General features: G+C 49.8%; 1 protein-coding gene and 1 long non-coding RNA gene across 2 annotated transcripts in view; one reads left to right on the top strand and one right to left on the bottom strand.

The window, feature by feature from the left end:
* On the top strand, nt 1–6,530 carry LOC117795297. Its single transcript, XR_004619257.1, has 3 exons — nt 1–372; nt 5,549–5,714; nt 6,085–6,530. It is a non-coding gene; the product is annotated as an uncharacterized LOC117795297 (long non-coding RNA).
* The window catches only part of CIAPIN1 (cytokine induced apoptosis inhibitor 1), a 14,635-nt gene continuing 1,749 nt past the window's right edge, over nt 4,256–17,141 (bottom strand). Inside the window, exons 2-9 of the mRNA XM_002912264.4 lie at nt 13,879–14,061; nt 13,063–13,215; nt 11,456–11,532; nt 10,877–11,045; nt 9,424–9,497; nt 8,506–8,621; nt 5,489–5,570; nt 4,256–4,982 (exon numbers count right to left, since the gene is read on the bottom strand). Coding sequence (XP_002912310.2) covers nt 4,872–4,982; nt 5,489–5,570; nt 8,506–8,621; nt 9,424–9,497; nt 10,877–11,045; nt 11,456–11,532; nt 13,063–13,215; nt 13,879–14,061 — 965 coding nt within the window. The 3' untranslated portion in view covers nt 4,256–4,871. The remainder of the gene's footprint in view (nt 4,983–5,488; nt 5,571–8,505; nt 8,622–9,423; nt 9,498–10,876; nt 11,046–11,455; nt 11,533–13,062; nt 13,216–13,878; nt 14,062–17,141) is intronic.

Raw genomic sequence — 17,141 nt, forward strand, 5'->3', positions numbered from 1 at the left:
TTGACACCGGCTTCACAGAAGGAGCCGGCGGACGGGCGGTGGGCGGTCAGCCCGCACCTGCACCAGCCGGAAGTGAGGCCGCCGAGGGCTGAGCGGAGCCTGGGGTTCCCAGCCCGCGGTCCTGTGGGAGGAGTGATAGTTGCGCTGTCCCCACCGCGCGCCCCCAGACCCCGCCAGGTCTGTCGCTGTGACAGGACCGCCACGGAAGCAAGGACAGACCGAGGGAACAGAGAAGATAACACAAGCACAAACCAAGACCACGAAAATCTACCTTGCACTGATTTACAGATGGCGACGGCTTGTTTCCGCCGTAAAGGGCAGCTGAGCGGTAACAGCGCCCCCTGGAGTTCGCGCCGCCCACCCCCTGCACAGGTGACCGCGGGGGACCGCCGCTAAGAAAACTTATTTTTTTTAAATTATTTATTTACTTACTTACTTAATTATAGCGCACGAGCACAAGCAGGGGGAGGCGCAGAGGGGGAGACTGCAGCTAAGAAAACTTTTTTTAAAAAAAGATTTTATTTATTTATTTATTAATTATTGCGCACGAGCACAAGCAGCGGGGAGGGGCAGAGGAGGAGAGAGAATGTAGCTGAGTCCCTGTCCCCGCGGCGGGGCTACGACCCTGAAATCATGACGTGAGCCGAAATCAAGTGTCGGAAGCTCCACTGACTGAACCACCCAGGTGCCCCAGAAAACTAGTATTTTTAGAATTGAACATTCTGCACCACCTTTGCCTTCAACGCAGAGATCCACTCTTGCTTGCTTTCTGGAAACTTTCTGGAATTGTCTCTTTCCGTGAGGATTCTGAGATATTGTGTTTTTTTACCTTCTGTGACTAATCGTTGTCTCCCTGATCCTTTTTCTCTCTTCATGTCCATTTCATTTTGGTTAGTTTTCTTACTCCTGTCCTCACTGCCCCTGTTTTTAGCACTTTCCTTTCTTCCTAGTGCTCTCCCCCACGGCCACTTCACCTCTGGGGTTTTAGGTTTCTTCCGGTCTGGCCTCAGCTCTGCCATTTCAGGTCTCCACCACAGGAATCCCTCCCTCTTTATGCCTTAGGAATCATCCCCTTGAGCCCTTGAGCCCTGGTGTCTCTGCCCTGTACTTCATCCATGTGTGATCGTAGCAAGGTCTTTTGGTCGCAGGTAATAGTCCTCGGCTTTGTTATTAGGATTAGCGTTGGTTCCGCCTTTACAATTTTGAATGGAATTTTAACTGTGCCAGTATTTCCTGGAGGTTCGTGTCAGAGAGGTGAAGGACTGCGTTCTGGGCTAGCAGGCGTTTTCCTTAACACCCAGGGTTTTATGTGTGCGTTTTCCTCGTTTTTGTTTTTGTTTTTTTGAGAGAGGGAGAGAGGTGGCGGGAAGGGCACAGGGAGAGAGAGAATCTTAAGCACACTCCACGCCCAGCGCAGAGCCCGACGTGGGGCTTGATCTCACAACGCTGAGGTGATGGCCTGAGCTGAAACCAAGCGTCCGGTCACCTAATAGACTGAGCCACCCAGGCGCCCCTTCCTCGTTTGTTTGTTTTTTTTTTTTAAATGAGATTTCTTATAAATACAAAGTAGATAATGTATACACAAGGCATACAAACCGATACTAGAATAAGCCCTGTGTAGCCATCAGCCGGCATAATAAACAGAACCTTCCATCTGCTTAGGAGCCCCATGTCCTCTCCTTACAGAATGTCATCTTGCCGTCGACCTCCAGAGACAATTATGCTCCTGAATTTTACCATTTTCCTTGAGCTTTAGCTTGTCACATGTGTGTATGTACATAACATATATAATATACATCCCTCCCACTGATGCATCTTGAGTGTTTGCAGACTTCGCACCCCATGGGAAAGGGGACATACTATGTACACACACTGTCCCGTGACTTGCTCTTGTGGCTCTGCGTGGGAGACCCCTCCGCACTGACGTGCACGGCTACAGTGCATCGTTTTCCGCCCTGTGATGACACGACTCATTCATCCATCCTCTTGTTAAAGGTCGTTTGGACTATTTCCAGGTTCTTGCTATTACGAGTAGTGCCGCTTTGACCATTTTTTAGCTTGTCTTCTGGTGCATGTGGACAGGAACTTGTCTAGGGCAGTGATTCTCAACCCTGGATGCATTTTAGAAAGGACTACTTGGGAACGTGTTGCAGATACGCTGACACCCTCGGCCCTGTTTGAAAAGATTGACTTAATTGGTCTTTGGCAAGGAGGGGTCCCAAGCATAGGTGTTTTTGTTGCTTTTTTCCAGTGCCCAAGGGATTCTAACATACAACCGGAGTTGAAACTCACGCTCTAGGGTGACTGTCCAAAACAGAACCCCTCCGCAGCGTGGAGGAGCGCCACCTGCCCGCACCTTCACCGATCCTTGGTGTATCCCCCCTCCCCATACAACAGGCAGGTGGCTGTAGGATGGTCGCAAAGCAAAGCCTGTCTTCTGCCCAACAGCCCGTGCCTCCTGCTCAGGAGGCTTCTCTGTGGGATTCTTCCTTCAGCCCCACTCTGCGCGCTGGAACCCCGTGACAACCGAGAACAGTGTGGTTTGCTCTGCTGTCCATCCCACTTTGGGTTTTAGAGTGACTTCGGGAAGAGAGGGAAGTTCTAAGCAAAAGACCTTAATGTGTTTACAAAAAAAAAACTAAGAATCCCCAGCCCTATCTCGGTCGTGACTGACCCAGGACGGCCAAGGGCGTCAGTCACGTGTACCTTTAAAGGTCCTCAGCTGGTGGCAGGTCACTTTCTGTCTCGCCCAGTGTTCTCAAATGTAAATTGAGGCTGCAGTCAGTGACCTGAGGCTGTTTTTGGCTCTACAACCTCCCCTCAGAAATGCTGTCTTCCACAGTCACAAGGCGTGAAGACGAGCGGTCCCCTCTGGTGTCTTCTCGCTGTGCCAGCTCCGAGGACAGATGTGTGCCGCCGACTGGCAAGGCCTCGCTCCGGCCTGCTGGCCCGGTGCTGAGCCCTCATGGCGGTGGCCCGGCAGCGGCCAGCACGGGACCTTCAACTATGTCAAGTGTAGCAGACAGGACATAGCGTCATCCTTTTGGCCAGCAGTGACAGGAACGCAGAACAAGAATCTGGTCAGCAAGGACTGGTGAACCCAACCCAGGAAGCTCTTTGGTTCAGAATCTCTTGTCCTCAACCCGAAGGTTAGAGACTTTTGTCCTTCACCTTATTGGTTATAAATATTAATGTGAAATCTAGCCTGGGGCTGAATTAGTTTCAGATCTACCCAGATCTAGGGCCTTCAAACCACACACATTCACCCTTGCGGATTCTGTGCATCGGGACTCCAGCCATAGCGAGGCTGGGCCCCCGGCCCAGGGTCTCCCAGCTGCAGGGCTGAGGGCCCTCTTCTCCCGGCTGGCTGGCAGGGGCTGTTCTCAGCTCCAGGAGGCCCCTCCAGGGCCTTCTCTCCACGTGGCAGCTTTAGAAGGCCAGCAGAGAAACCCTTGGTTCTCCAGTTTTTAAAGGACCACCTGATGAGGGCAGCCCACCCAGGGTAAGCTCCCTTTTAACTGGAGGTCCATCAGGGACTTGAATTATATCTGCCAAATCCTTTTACTTTTGCCACCTGACGTAACCCAATCCCAGGGGTGATGTCCCGTCATACTCACAGGCCCTGCTCAAACTCAGGGGCAGGGGATGATAACGAGGGGTTGGCCATGGGGGTCATGTTGGAACCCTGCTGACCACAGGGGCTTTGAAGTCTTAGCCACACCCAGAAAGGCCACCAGCAGGGACCAGGATAAGCAAAAGCAGACTTAAGAGAATCAAGTCTCAAGGACAAATACCAATGAACTGGTAAGATATACCAATCCTGGTCTCTCTCTTTTAAGTAATCTCTATGTCCCACATGGCGCTCAAGCTGAGAACCCCGAGGTCAAGGGTCGCATGTTCTACTGACTGAGCCAGCCAGGCACCCCCTCCCCACCCAAATCCTGGTCTCTTAAATCCATACAATCTCTCCCAACTGCTTGGCAAGATCAATCCAAGTCTGTGAGTGAGAAACAGAGAATGAGAGGTCCCCTGGTCAGAGAGATTTAGTGTTGGTTCAGATTTCTGTCCTGCTTTCCTTTAAGTCCTTATCAACCTGGCCTCTTCTCAAGTAGGTGGAGAGGCACTGATCCATAGGTGTAGGACTGGCCCCACTGGTGTGACACCAAGTCTCTTCAACAAAGTTTTGTGGTCCAAGCTGCGCTCAGATGGCTGTGTCAGACGTCACACACACAAACATGCCGCTCTCCACAGTGGATACACTGAAGGACACAACTTTAATAACTGTGGATGAACAGGAACCACGAGACAGATATAATACAGCAGAACAGGGGTGCGGTGGGACGGAAGGGACAGAGGGACACGAAGTATGATCACAGCAACCAATGGGTGATTCCTTTGGTGCCCTTAGGAGGCCGTGAGACACGCGACTCACGTCACCAAACGCTGCCGTGTTGAGGAGACTGCCGCCTCTGGAAGACAGCTCGTGGCACTAGTGCTGAGCTGGAAGTGGGGTGGGGGCCCTCTCTGTCACAGAGCGCTAGTACTCCAGGGTGTCTGGGCTCCGAGTGACAGGTCAGCACTGTGATGCTGGCAGAGCTGCCTCTTCAGGACGCGCTCCCTCACACGAGGTGGAGAAACAGGTCCCCCCACTGGGGAGGAACCAGGGCCCGTGACACCTAGGTCTTTTGATAGCAGCACCGCACACCACTGCACCCCAGAGCCCGCTGCACTGCATGGCCCGAGCACGCTCCCTGCAAATGGATTTCGAGCAGAGCGCGAGCAAGTGCAGAGGAGGGGCGAGGAGCCGCAGTGGTGGGATGGGACGGGCGGAGGTGGCCGGAGGAGCAGATGCGCGCCGCGGCGGGTCCCTCCTAGGCGTCACTGAGGTTGCTGGGGCTCAGGAGCACCTGCTCCCCCGGTCTGAAGGCTGGCATCCCGAGGTAGGGGCAGCTGGCACAGCGGAAAGCGTCGCCCAGGTAGCACTGTTGAGAGAAGAGCCGATCACACAGGGAAGCTGGGTGTCCGTGCGTCCCAGATACACGGGCAAGAGAGGGACCCCTCAGTTCATAACATGGCCACGGTGGCCTGATGGAAATGGCTGCGTGCATATGTGGGTCCAACCGAAACCCAAATACGAAGAGGTTTTAAGAGCTCTGGTTATGAAAAACAGTGGTCTCGAGAAGTCCCTTAGGAGGCCGTGTTTCTATATTCTCAGCCATTCAAATCATAGCGAGCTCAGCCAAATGTCTGAATGGCATCAGGCCACTACGTGGAAGGATAGGGCCAAAAATAAAGGACAGGAGCCCCCCCACGGGCACGAGCGCACTAACCCCCTCTCAGGGGATGACATCTCTCCTACATACACGTTCTCACATATCTGCCCATTATTAAAAAATTTGGGCAGTAACCAGAGCTAGTCTGTGTTGGGCTTAGGATGAGACCCAGTCCCACCGGGGGTTTTGTATTGAGTAATGATCCAGATATTTACATTTCCACAGGCTGACTTGGGCTGGGAGCTCGCCTGATCCCTTGACTTCTCTTTTTCCAGTTCTTCTGCGAGGCCACAGGTGCTGGGGGAAAATCAAGAGCTTGTGAGTGAGATGTGCCATCACCCAGGCGCTCCAAGTCCTTGACAGAGTGCAAACGTGCTCTAAAACTGCTCCCTTTATACCAGGACGTCTTAACTCAAACACCCGCAGGGCCAGGCTGACAAGGTAAGCGCGTGAGGCTGTTAGGGAGACAGAGTGGTGGGCAACGGGAGACCCGGGGGGAGATGCCCTGTCTACACAGGCTGGCCACTCCTCAGCTTCAGCTGGGTAATGCTGTGGGGACAAGCAGACCCCACGTTAACCATTTTCCAAAGCTAAGGACAGAAAAAATTTCGATTTTTACTTGAAATCTGATTTGTGAATGCTGGCAACCTTCATACTTAAAAAAACACTGATGATTCAGCAAGCCCACACACCACCGGTTAAATTTTCACCACCCTTTCCGTCCATAAAATGAATGCAAAAATACCAACACTGAGGTTTCCAGGTTACGAGGACAGACTGAATGCAGGCGTCTACTTTACTTTCTCTCGAGGTCCCACCGAAACTTCAGGAAAGACCTAACCCGCAAAGACGGGGACTGTGGGAAAGGAGACAGCCGCAATTCAGCGCTGGAAACCATAGCAGAGGGAGGGGAAGAGGTGACTCCGACTGAGGGAAGCCAAAGTCCCAGCAGGCGGTGAGGTAGCCACCGCCGAGCAGGCCGACTCTCCACCCACATCACACCCCAAAACCTCCGGAAGGAACAGGTGGCACTGGAAAAACCCTTCTCTGAAAAATCTCACCACCCCAAAGGGAAAAAGACCCAAAGATGCTGACTTTGCAGTGTCCCCCACAGGCCCATTCAGGCTCCCCTCACTAAGCACGGTCAACGAATCCCAGCGCTAAGCTCAGGGCTCCCAGCTTTCTGTCCTCCCCTCTTAATCATGGAGATGATGGAGCTTCCTGGGAGGCAGAAGTCCTCCTAAAAGAAAAAAGCAAGTTAGGGGCACCTGGTGGCTCAGTCACTTAAGTGTCTGCCTTCAAGCTCCTGGGGTCCTGGGATTGAGCCCCTCAGTGGGCTTCCTGCTCAGTGGGGAGTCTGCTTCTCCCTCTTCCTCTGCCCCTCCCCCTTCATGCTCTTACCCTCTCTCGCTTGCTCACTCTTCCTCTCTATCAATAAAATCTTAAAAAAAAAAAAAAAAAGGAAGAAAACAGCAAGTTGGAAGAAACAGAGCTATGCAGGGAGGAAGAAAGCCACAAAGAACTATCATGAACCTCAAGGGAAAAGAGAAGAGATCACACCCGCAAAATAAAAATAGGATGCCAACCAAAAAAAAAAAAAAAAAAATCATGGAAATTAAAAACATGATAGTAGAAATAAAGTAACTCACAGAAATTTTGGAGGATAAACCTCCAGAAATTTCCCAGAAAGTAGAGCATAAAGAAATAAAGAAAATGATGAGATCAATTAAAGAGGCCCAACGTCTGAGAATAGGCCACAGACAGAAAAAGCAAAGAGAGAAGACAAAACTCACATACAAAATTCAAGAATATTTCCCAGGACTACGGGTATGACTTCTAGACTGAAAAGTGGCATCGAGTGGCTAGTGAAAAAGATACGAACAGACCTGTATTCAAGACATATTATAAAATGATACCAGGGATAAAGAAGATTCTACAAACTTCCAAAATGGGACAAGAGGTCTTACAGAAAGGATCAAAAAACAGAATGGCCTCAGATACCTTCGTCACAATCACTGGAAAAAAAGACAGAAATGTCTTCAAAATCATGTAAGAAAATTATTTCCAACCTAGATTTCTATACCCAAATGACCAATCATTTATGAGAACAGAAAAAAGACCACTTAGCCATACAAAGTCTGAAAACAAACCTAAAACACAAAACCTGCCCCTCAAGTCACCTTTCTAAAGCAGCTACTGGAGAACGGACTCCACCAAAGTGCGAGAGAAAACCAAGAAAGCAGCTGGGGCTACAAGAGCCAGAAGAGCTAATATAAGTCAGGAGGGGAGCCCTGAGTGGAACAGTGGGGGGGAACCCCTAGATCTCAGCTCTGCCGTGGACAGAGTCACAGGAGCGCACTGGAGCGGGGGCCCGGGAGACAGGTGGGCTGACAGCTGCCCGTCACAAACCAAGCCGCCGTCATACCATTCCTTGTCCCTGAGCGCAGGCAGGCCAGCCCAGACCCTGTCCCTGGCTTACCTTGACCACGCGCTGCTAACACTCAGCTTTCCTGTCCTTCCCCGCCCTGCTGATCTGCTGAGGACATGGCTGCTCTGCAGACCTCCGGGGGACTTATAGCAGAACAGCCCGAGCAGCTCACGCCCTCTGACCACACTTCTGCTGGCCACCCAGTTACTGCGTCACACTACAGCCCTGCTGGTGTTCCCTCTGCGCATGCCCTGGGTGTCCCAGAGCTCTCCCACGATTCTCCCCGCTGACTTCCCGGAAGGGAATCTGGGAGATCCTCAAAGAGCTCAGCCCAGAAGGCCCTGCTGACCTTAACTTTCACTGGGAGGCTTCACAGATGGAGGGTACTGGCCTTCACCAGGTTTGGGCCTCACCAGGTTTGGGCCTCCTGCTCCGTTCTTCACAACTCAAGAATTTATCATTTGGAGCTTCAAACTAAGTGGTAAACCACCAAATAAGCCAAAAATGATTAACACAAACTTGGGAGGATGGTGACCTTCGTGGGGAAAGGGAGCAAGATGCAGCCAAGGAAGCATGGAGAGGTGACGTCTGAGATACTAGTCATGTTTCTGATTCTTAACCTGGGTCATCAGTACACAGCTGTTCATTTCTATTACTCTTTAAAGCATACCCGATGAATATACTCCTATGTAGGATACATTTCACAATAAAATAAATATTTCAATAATAGTCGAGTACTATGATTCCTTGAGACTCAGAAGCCATTAGAAGCAGCCCACAGACTCTGCTTATGCTAACACTTACCAGTTCTTGCAGGCTTTCCTCTTTTTCCCTTCTCCACATGAAGGAGCCCGCAGGGAAGCTGGATCTGGCTTCTTAAAATCTTCTGGATCCAGCAGCTCGTCTGAGTCAATAAGATCCTAGAGAGCATTCGAAGAAGTTAGTGACACGGTCACGGTCTCTGCTGCCAGAAGGCTGAGTAAAGGGCTGTGGTAGCGGGTTTCTATGGCCCAGGTAGAGAGGGTACCCACTGACCTACTTTGGGCTGATAAAATCACATTCAAGCTGACCACCACCGTGAACTATGTCCACAGAAGACGCACTAGGTTGTGAGGGGCCTGGGAAGGAATTTACGACGTGCAGAGAATGTGAGAGAGTGTGTGGTGGGGGAGGGAGCAGGAAGAACAAAAAGAGAGGTGTTATATCTATTAATCCGCATATATGAAGAGCTGTCATGTGAAAAAAGGAATAAAATATCTTCTGTATAATTCCAGAGAAAAAGGCAAAGAACGATATGTACATTTGTCTAATTCTGTGATAAACACGTGGACAGTTCATCTGTAGATTTTATGAGGACATGAACCCTAACCTGGTTTGCTATCACTGTAACTTCAGCCGTTGCAGAAATGAAGAGCTTTGTAACAGACAGTATGGATCAAAGATGGACAAGTACGGCTTTTAAGGCAGTGTGCAATGACTTGCCCACACCAAGGAGCCAGTAACATATTTTAGCTGACAAACTCTTTTCAGGCTCACACATGCCCACCAGAATCTTTAACATATCACAGGAAGTGAGAACAAGAAAATCTGTGGGGAAAAGAGATGCCAAAAAAATGTTAAAATGCCACCGATGCGGAGTTTCCTTCTAAATCAAAACTGCCAGCCCCAGGCGGAGCCGCGACGCCGCACAGGAAGCAGTCCACGGACCGCAAGCCGACTCACCACGCTCTCGTCCTCCATGTCGTTGGCAGACAGGGTCCAGAGCTTGGCCGCAGCAGGGTCCATGGCAGGCTTCACTGGGTCCGAGCAATAAAAGAAAAAGAGCTCCGTCAAAGCAGCAGAAACAAACCACAGGCCTGCGTGCGTGCTTTCTCCTGAGGCTCTGTGGGGAGCACACGGATGGGCAGTCAGGACGATTGGGTCTGTGGCCCAGCTCCACCGCCAGGAGGAGGCATGGCCTGGGGCCCGTCGCTTCGCAGACAGACGCCAGGATCTCGAAGCCCCTGCTCTGCGGCAGACCCTGAGCTAAGTGTCTCATATGCGCTGTGTGATTAAGTCCTGCTAAGCCCCTTTTAAGGTGATAGGCGCTGTCCGAACTTCACGGATGAGGAAACGGGCTCTGACACTTGGCCACAGCCACAGAGCCACACACGGGAGTCTGTCCGACATGCTTGACCTCCCCCACATTGCTCTGTCCTCATCTTAGTTTCCGTCCCTAGAACCGGGGGCTAGTCATCCTCCCTAGACCTACTGCGGGAGAGCGCAAGACTAAGCGGGAAAGTGGGCCAAAGCTTCTGCCTCATGTGAACCTGTCACGGACAAGAAAACCAGCCCCGGAGCCAGGGACGGCGGGTGACGCAAACCAGCGACCGACGCGACCCTCACCCCTCCCGACCCTGCCTGTGCAGGGAAGGCCTTGAGAGCTGAGCCCAGAGTCAGCATGGGCGGGCCCTCAGACGGGCCTTGGGGCCGAGGGCATCCTTGAAGGTCACTGTTGCCCGTGGAGGCTCAGACCGTCCCCCGGGGAAACTGCTCCTCTGAGCCCTTCCTGCCCATTCCGGAAGCATGAACCCAAAGGCTGGGATTCCAGCAGATTTCTTCAAGAGTGCAGCTGGCCAGCCAAGGCAGAGCAGTGTGAATGTACCTGCATATTCTGGCAGTTTCTCTCAATTCAGGCATCGGGAAACAGTGATGAGGGGAAGGGGTGGCAAAGGGTGGGTGCAACTTTCTGAGAAGATATATTTTTACAAGTAGCTTTAAGCTCCTCAAAGTAAGAAAAGCTGACTTTACCAGCACAGAAAGGACATCAGGGAAGAGGGGCAGGCCACTCTTACTAACCACGACCACCACTGTGAGACCTCCTGAGGACGGATGTCGTTAATTCTGGGGCATGAAAGCTAAACCATGTGGCTCAGGCCTCTAAAGTCTGGGGGCTTCAGTGTCTTCTGGTGCAGGAGGGGCTGAGCGAGGTTAACAGCTATGCGTTATTTCACATTTGGATCTGACTATGCCCGGGACAACAGAACTTAAACATTCTTCTGTTTGGAAATGACAGAAATGAAGGAAGGACTAATCCTCTGGAGACATCACCGCCTCTATCTAGGTCTCTGGTTCAACGTCAAAGATGTCCTTCTAGGCCCACCTGGACAGAATGTCGTCCCCGGGCCAGTCTTACCTGGAGGAGAAGTCTTCTTGGCAAGAGAAAGCTTCAGCTGACTAGAGGAACCCACTTCAAAGTTGGGTTTTTTGCCTGTGACGTGCAGAGAGAGCAAGCTGTCGCTTTGGTAATCCAGGTGTTCGTGGACAGACTGAATCTCTTCGGGGCTCAAGGACTCCCGCTGCAGCTGCAATTCAAGACATCAAAAGCATTAGGCCACGCTCTTTCCACGAAATGATGCGGTACTATGTCCACCTACAAAGGCGAAAAATACTTGTTTCTGTGTTATTAAGCATCTAACAGCAGGGGATGACAGATGTCACCTCGTGCCTCACGGTCAGTTTCTCAGTGACGTGTACTCTAGAGTATCCTTTTGTCTATGTGCTTACTTTGAGCCAAGCCTCTGGAAAGTTTTAAAATGTTTACCAAATCGCTGTCTATGAGGTGCCGGGCACCGTGCAGTCATTCCGCGGGCTGTAGTGATGCCGAACGCACAGCGGAGTCAGACGCGAATAGCGTCACAGCCAACAGCAGGGAAGCTCGCCCGCAATAAACAAGCTTTCAATTCCCAGCAAAGAAGGTGGCCGACCAACATACCTCTTTCACTTCCACGAGACCGGAAAGAGTCAGGGCCGAGCACAGCTTAGAGGTCGTCCTCACTCTGCTGTTGTTAACTGCCAAGAGGAAAACCCCAATTAGTGGCTTTATGGGTCAAAGCAGGAAAAATCATAAAGGCTCCATCCTGTTTGGGTCAGGCAGCCATAAAACAGTAACGGTGATGGTATTTTAATTTGACAAATCCCTTTGGTTGTTCAAAGTGCTCTCACCTATGCCCTTAAGCATCATGTAATAATTCCATTGTTACTGTTCCATATCACTCTGGGCTCCTTGGAAGGACCTTCCCGGGCTTGTCGGACACTGAGTGAGAAGGAAGGTGAGGCACTAACTGTAAAGCACATGAGTGTTCTCTCTGCACGGTTCAGACAGAGAGATGCTATGTGCGGCCGTCCACGGCCCACGCTCCCAACACAGAACGCTGGTGTCCGCGGTCCACGTAACCCCCTTTACGCATTTCAAAATACTTTCATTTTCTTTTTTTTTTTTTTCTCCCTTAAAGATTTTATTTATTTATTTGACAGAGATAGAGACAGCCAGCGAGAGAGGGAACACAAGCAGGGGGAGTGGAAGAGGAAGAAGCAGGCTCATAGCGGAGGAGCCTGATGTGGGGCTCAATCCCATAACGCCGGGATCACGCCCTGAGCCGAAGGCAGACGCTTAACCGCTGTGCCACCCAGGCGCCCCAAAATATTTTCATTTTCTGACTGTATTTAAAGATCAAGTCATCACATATGGATGGAAAAGGTTTCAAGTTCAGAATGGCCTGGCTCTTTGGCAGCTTCACCACTGAGCAAAAAAGAGGTTTTCATTTCCTGGATCCCACCCTCAGTTTCACATGATTCAATAATTACGACTCATCACTCTCCGACTTCCAGACGCCTAACTTTTTATTTTGAAGTCACTATAGATGCATAGGAAGTTTACAAAAGAAGGACCCTTTGCCCCCTTCTCCCCACGGGAACACCTTGCACAAGTGCAGCACGCTAGGAAGACCAGGGAATGGTCACCGAGGGTCCGCAGGGCTACCCAGACCTCACCGGTTTCACAGGCACTTGTGTGTGTGTGCGCAGCTGTGTGTGAGCATTCCCACAGTCACGAGGAGCCCTCCTGTGACCGCTTTCCAGCCTCACGCACCCCCCGCCTTCCCCTCCGAATGCCTGGCGATCATCAGTCTGGCCCCCCTAGAACTCTGTTATTCCCAGAATGTTATATGCACAGAATCACGCAGCATGCATGCCTTTGGGACTGGCTGTTTTCTACTCGGCATGATCCAAGTTGTTGCACCAATGAGTGGCTCATTCCTTTTCATTGTTACGGTTTTCCGTGGTACAGATGTACCACGGTTGAACCATTCAACGCGTTAAAGGACCCAGCCATGTTCCGCTAGACAGTTGCCTTCTATTTTACTACCTACCGGGTGGGTCAAAGATCACATTCCCTCAGATGCGTTGCTTCAGATTTTTACAATCATTTTCCACCAAGGAGGAGGACCTCCGAGTGGCAGCTCCTGCTCAAAGAGATGCAGCAAACATACCTGAAGATTCAAGGCTGTCAAATTCCAGTCTTCCAAACGAAGATTTCCTTACCTACAGCTGTCTCTGCTGGCTCCCTCAGAAAAAGACATCCGCCAGGCCGCAGGATCCGGGCCATCTCAGCCAAAATCTCAGCGCTGTGCAGAGTGGTGCTTCCGGGAACTACACCCGACAGAATGATGTCAAAGCTAGATTCTTTGTGGGCAGCTGAAAAGAAGGCAGATTCTGGTCAGCAATCACCCGGGCCCCAGAGGCAATCTGCCCAGCCCTTCCCAAGACCCCGGAGAGGCTCTGGGGCTGGCCTGGGAAGAAGGAAGAGCTACCCGTCCAGGAAATGCTATTACACCACCCGTACTGGCAAGACGGGCAATGAAGCTACTGCTGTCCCTCGGTCTTATCCATTCCATACCCTTTTACACGTTCAGGAAAGAAGTAAAAAAGGACGCTGGCTGAAGAGTAAGCTTTTTAAAAAAAATGTGGAGTATCAAGGCGCCTGGGTGGCTCATTCAGTTAAGCGGCTGCCTTCGGCTTGGGTCATGATCTCAGGGTCCTGGGATCAAGCCCCACATCGGGCTCCCTGCTCCATAGGGAGTCTGCTTCTCCCTCAGCTTCTCTCCCTGCTTGTGCTTACTCTTTCTTTCAAATAAATAAAGTCTTTAAAAAAATGTGGAATATCTAATAAGAAACAACATACTTATATAAATCAACTACACTCTTAGGTCCACTGTGTCTCAACTGAAAGACAACAGGGTGTCTGCCCGCTGCCGTCGTGTGCCACCCAGAACAAAAACTCAGATATCAAGGAACCACGTTCCTTGCCCTCCCATCAACCCCCGCAGCCCTGTAAAGACAACGTGGGGAGGTACTTACATTGCAACAGCTGGTTGATGTTTTCCACAGACACTTGGCCCTCATCACCAGTTAATGTTTGAAGCTTATCCACCAGATCTTTCAGAGCCTCCACGGGGGATGACTTATCCCAGACCACAGCCACAGACTGGCCAGCTGAGATCCCAAAATCTGCCATTTCTGCCTTGCTGATGGACCTAAAACCTATGGGCCAGAGAAGAGCCAGGACTGAGCAGAGACATGGGGTACCAGCAAACACGATTAGAATCACCACCTAATTCCGACCCCCCACCACGGCATGCTGACCACATTAGGACATCTTCCTGTGGACACTAGAGGGACTGAAATAATGAACCCATTATTATCTCAAGGATCCATAACCCCCACCTTCCCAAACGAGGCAGGCTGCTTCCTTGAAGAGAGTCCTGACTTGGCAATCAAGTAAGGAGGCTGAAGGAGAAAGATTATTTCTGCTTTGATTGGGACAACTCAGCTTGAACAGAATATAAAACACACAGGACATTAATTAGGCAAAAGTATGACTCAGCAAAGAAGGCAAATAAATTGGCAGACATGATGCAACCATGAGCTTAATGTTTTTTTAAGAAAGAGACAACATATTTAAACTTGGCGAATTGGATAATGATATTTTCCCTTTCAGCAAAATATGGAAATTCAATCCCATTGAATCTGCAATGATCAATAGCATTACCCAGGCTGTTCGAAGCACCTTACGTACATTATCCCAACTGAACCTCAGCACAACCTTAAACTCGGTATTACTCCCATCTTACAGACAGAAAACCGAAGCCATTGATTTTGCCAGGTCACACAACTAGTAAATGTGGGATAAAGCAACACCTAGAATTTGAGTCCGAATCCATGTGACTGTAAAGCTCAGGCTTTTAACCTACGGAGATCCCCCGCCCACCGCCACCACCATGGGTCAACTTTCTCTTCCACTTGATACGGAGAAGGGTATAGAATGTGCTCACGATGCAATTAGGTCAGGCTATAGCATTCTGCTTAGCTCCTTCTTTCTTTCTTCAGCATTAATGCCATTAAGTTCCCGATTTACAATAGCTCTAATAAATGGCATAAAGGCAGGAGCCATGGTAGACAGGTCAAGCAGGGATCAGTGTTGTGATGAACACGTCCATCTTTGGCAGGAGTTGCTAACTCTGGCACGAGGATGCCACCAGATACTCTGGGACTGAATTTAAGCCATGTCTGTTACCCCCTTCCTTCTTCAAAAATATTCACTTCAAATGACTGGCTTCTCTGCCTACAGAAGATGGCCAAGTTAGCTAGTCATCCTTAAATACTATCATACTTTGATTTTGTCACTCAATTCCTAAAGAAGTTTCCTTTCTAGAGAGAAACCAAAACTCATTTTTCTGGAAACAGGTCCTCCATGATCTGGCTCCGTCTGTATTTCCCACCTCTCCAAAGTGAATCCGTCCTTCTTCTATGAAAAACCTCCGCCTTTTTGCTTCCATCATACCTTTTATCTATTTGCTTCCATGGGGGATGCCCACTCTTTTATTATCCTGACCTGACTTCAAGCCCCAGTGAAAGGATACCAAGTGTTATCAAATAAGCAGGACTCCTTAGTCACTGGATTGTTTTTAAATCCTGAAAAAGCACACAATCAAGAACTGAAACTTTTAAGCTTTTAACTCTCACATGACGTTGCAGAAGAACCCCCGCAAATCTTTAAGGTAAGCGACTTGGGATCAATGTCCCATTTAAGAACCAGCCAGGGAAGATAGGAATATGGATTGCTGGACATTAAGTTATTAGAAATAAAGGACTGGTTTCTAGAATGATACAGGTTCTCGCCTGGGACAATAGAAAGGGACAAGCTCCCTGTCCACCGCCACCAACTACAACCCCGCACTGCACTCACAGAAAAACCATCATTAAAGAAAGGAGCAAAAGGTTACTTGTTAGCCAGAGAAAAACAAAATGCCAGGTGTCTAGACCTTTCTGGCAACTTACTGGAGGCAGTCTTATCGAGCACAGATTTTGAATACAGATGAACCGGGGTACCGTCTACCACTGGATCCTCTACTTAGGAACTCCATGACCACAGGTCAGTTATTAGCCTCTCTCTTTTCTTTTCTTTTTTTTTTTTAAATGCTTTTTTTTTTTTAAGATGTTATTTATTTATTTGACAGAGAGAGAGACAGCCAGCAAGAGAGGCAACACAAGCAGGGGGAGTGGGAGAGGAAGAAGCAGGCTCATAGCAGAGGAGCCTGATGTGGGGCTCGATCCCAGAACGCCGGGATCACGCTCTGAGCCGAAGGCAGACGCTTAACCGCTGTGCCACCCAGGCGCCCCAGCCTCTCTCTTTTCTTATCAATAAAGTAGGAGTAATCATCTCCTGTTCTTCCAGGCTGCTGTAAAAAGTAAATGAGATAAAAAATACGCCAAAGCACTCAGCAGGGCCTGGCGCACGGTGCTCAATGAAATAATGTTCTGAGGGGACTCTGAGTTCTTGGATGGCCAGTTTATTTGCCTTTGCTTCAAAGAGTCCCTATAAAACCTATTCTTTCTCCTCAGCCATGCCTGCTGAGGACTCCCTAGGGAGAGATGTGAAGCTTCTTTTTCACTGTTAGAATCACACAGTGTAAGAGCTGCACTTTATGACATCAGAGACACCACTCCCATGGGACTGTGTCAGTACATTACAAGAATGTAAAATGCCTTATGTCCCATATCCCCCCAAACTAATCTTCTACGGCGAGAGGAAGCTCATAAAATACACTTATTAAACACTAACCCTCAAAACACAGACAGCCACCACTCGCGGTGGCATTTTCCGAATAAAACGGGAGACAGGGCTCTTCTAAGTATCTAAAAGCCAAAGGATGCTTCTGTTCATTATCAGAGTTTTGTGTTGTTGGCAGTCTGTCTTTTTAAAAAAACAAAGGAAAAAAACGTCTAGCGCCTGAGGGACATAGTTAGAAGTGTGACTCAGAGCCTACTTTCACATATAAAAAGAGGTGAGGCTGAAGAAGTCATTGTCACGTCTGGGTCTTGTTTGTTAACCACCTCTCCAGCGCTCACTGCTGCAGCCACGCGCCCAAGGGAAAGCAGAGGTCTGCACGTATCTTCTGGAGAGGCACTTGTTTATTTCACAAGTACCCAATAAACATCAAATCGTAGGCAGTTGGCTCCTCTTCACGATGAAGGGGGCCAAAAGAAAAAAAAAATAAGATTGAAGTTTGCGTATCAGTTCAAACCGAGGATCAAATCTTTTTGAGTCAGGTACATAAAAA

Source organism: Ailuropoda melanoleuca, chromosome 12 (genome assembly GCF_002007445.2).
Source record: "Ailuropoda melanoleuca isolate Jingjing chromosome 12, ASM200744v2, whole genome shotgun sequence".
NCBI lineage: Eukaryota > Metazoa > Chordata > Mammalia > Carnivora > Ursidae > Ailuropoda > Ailuropoda melanoleuca.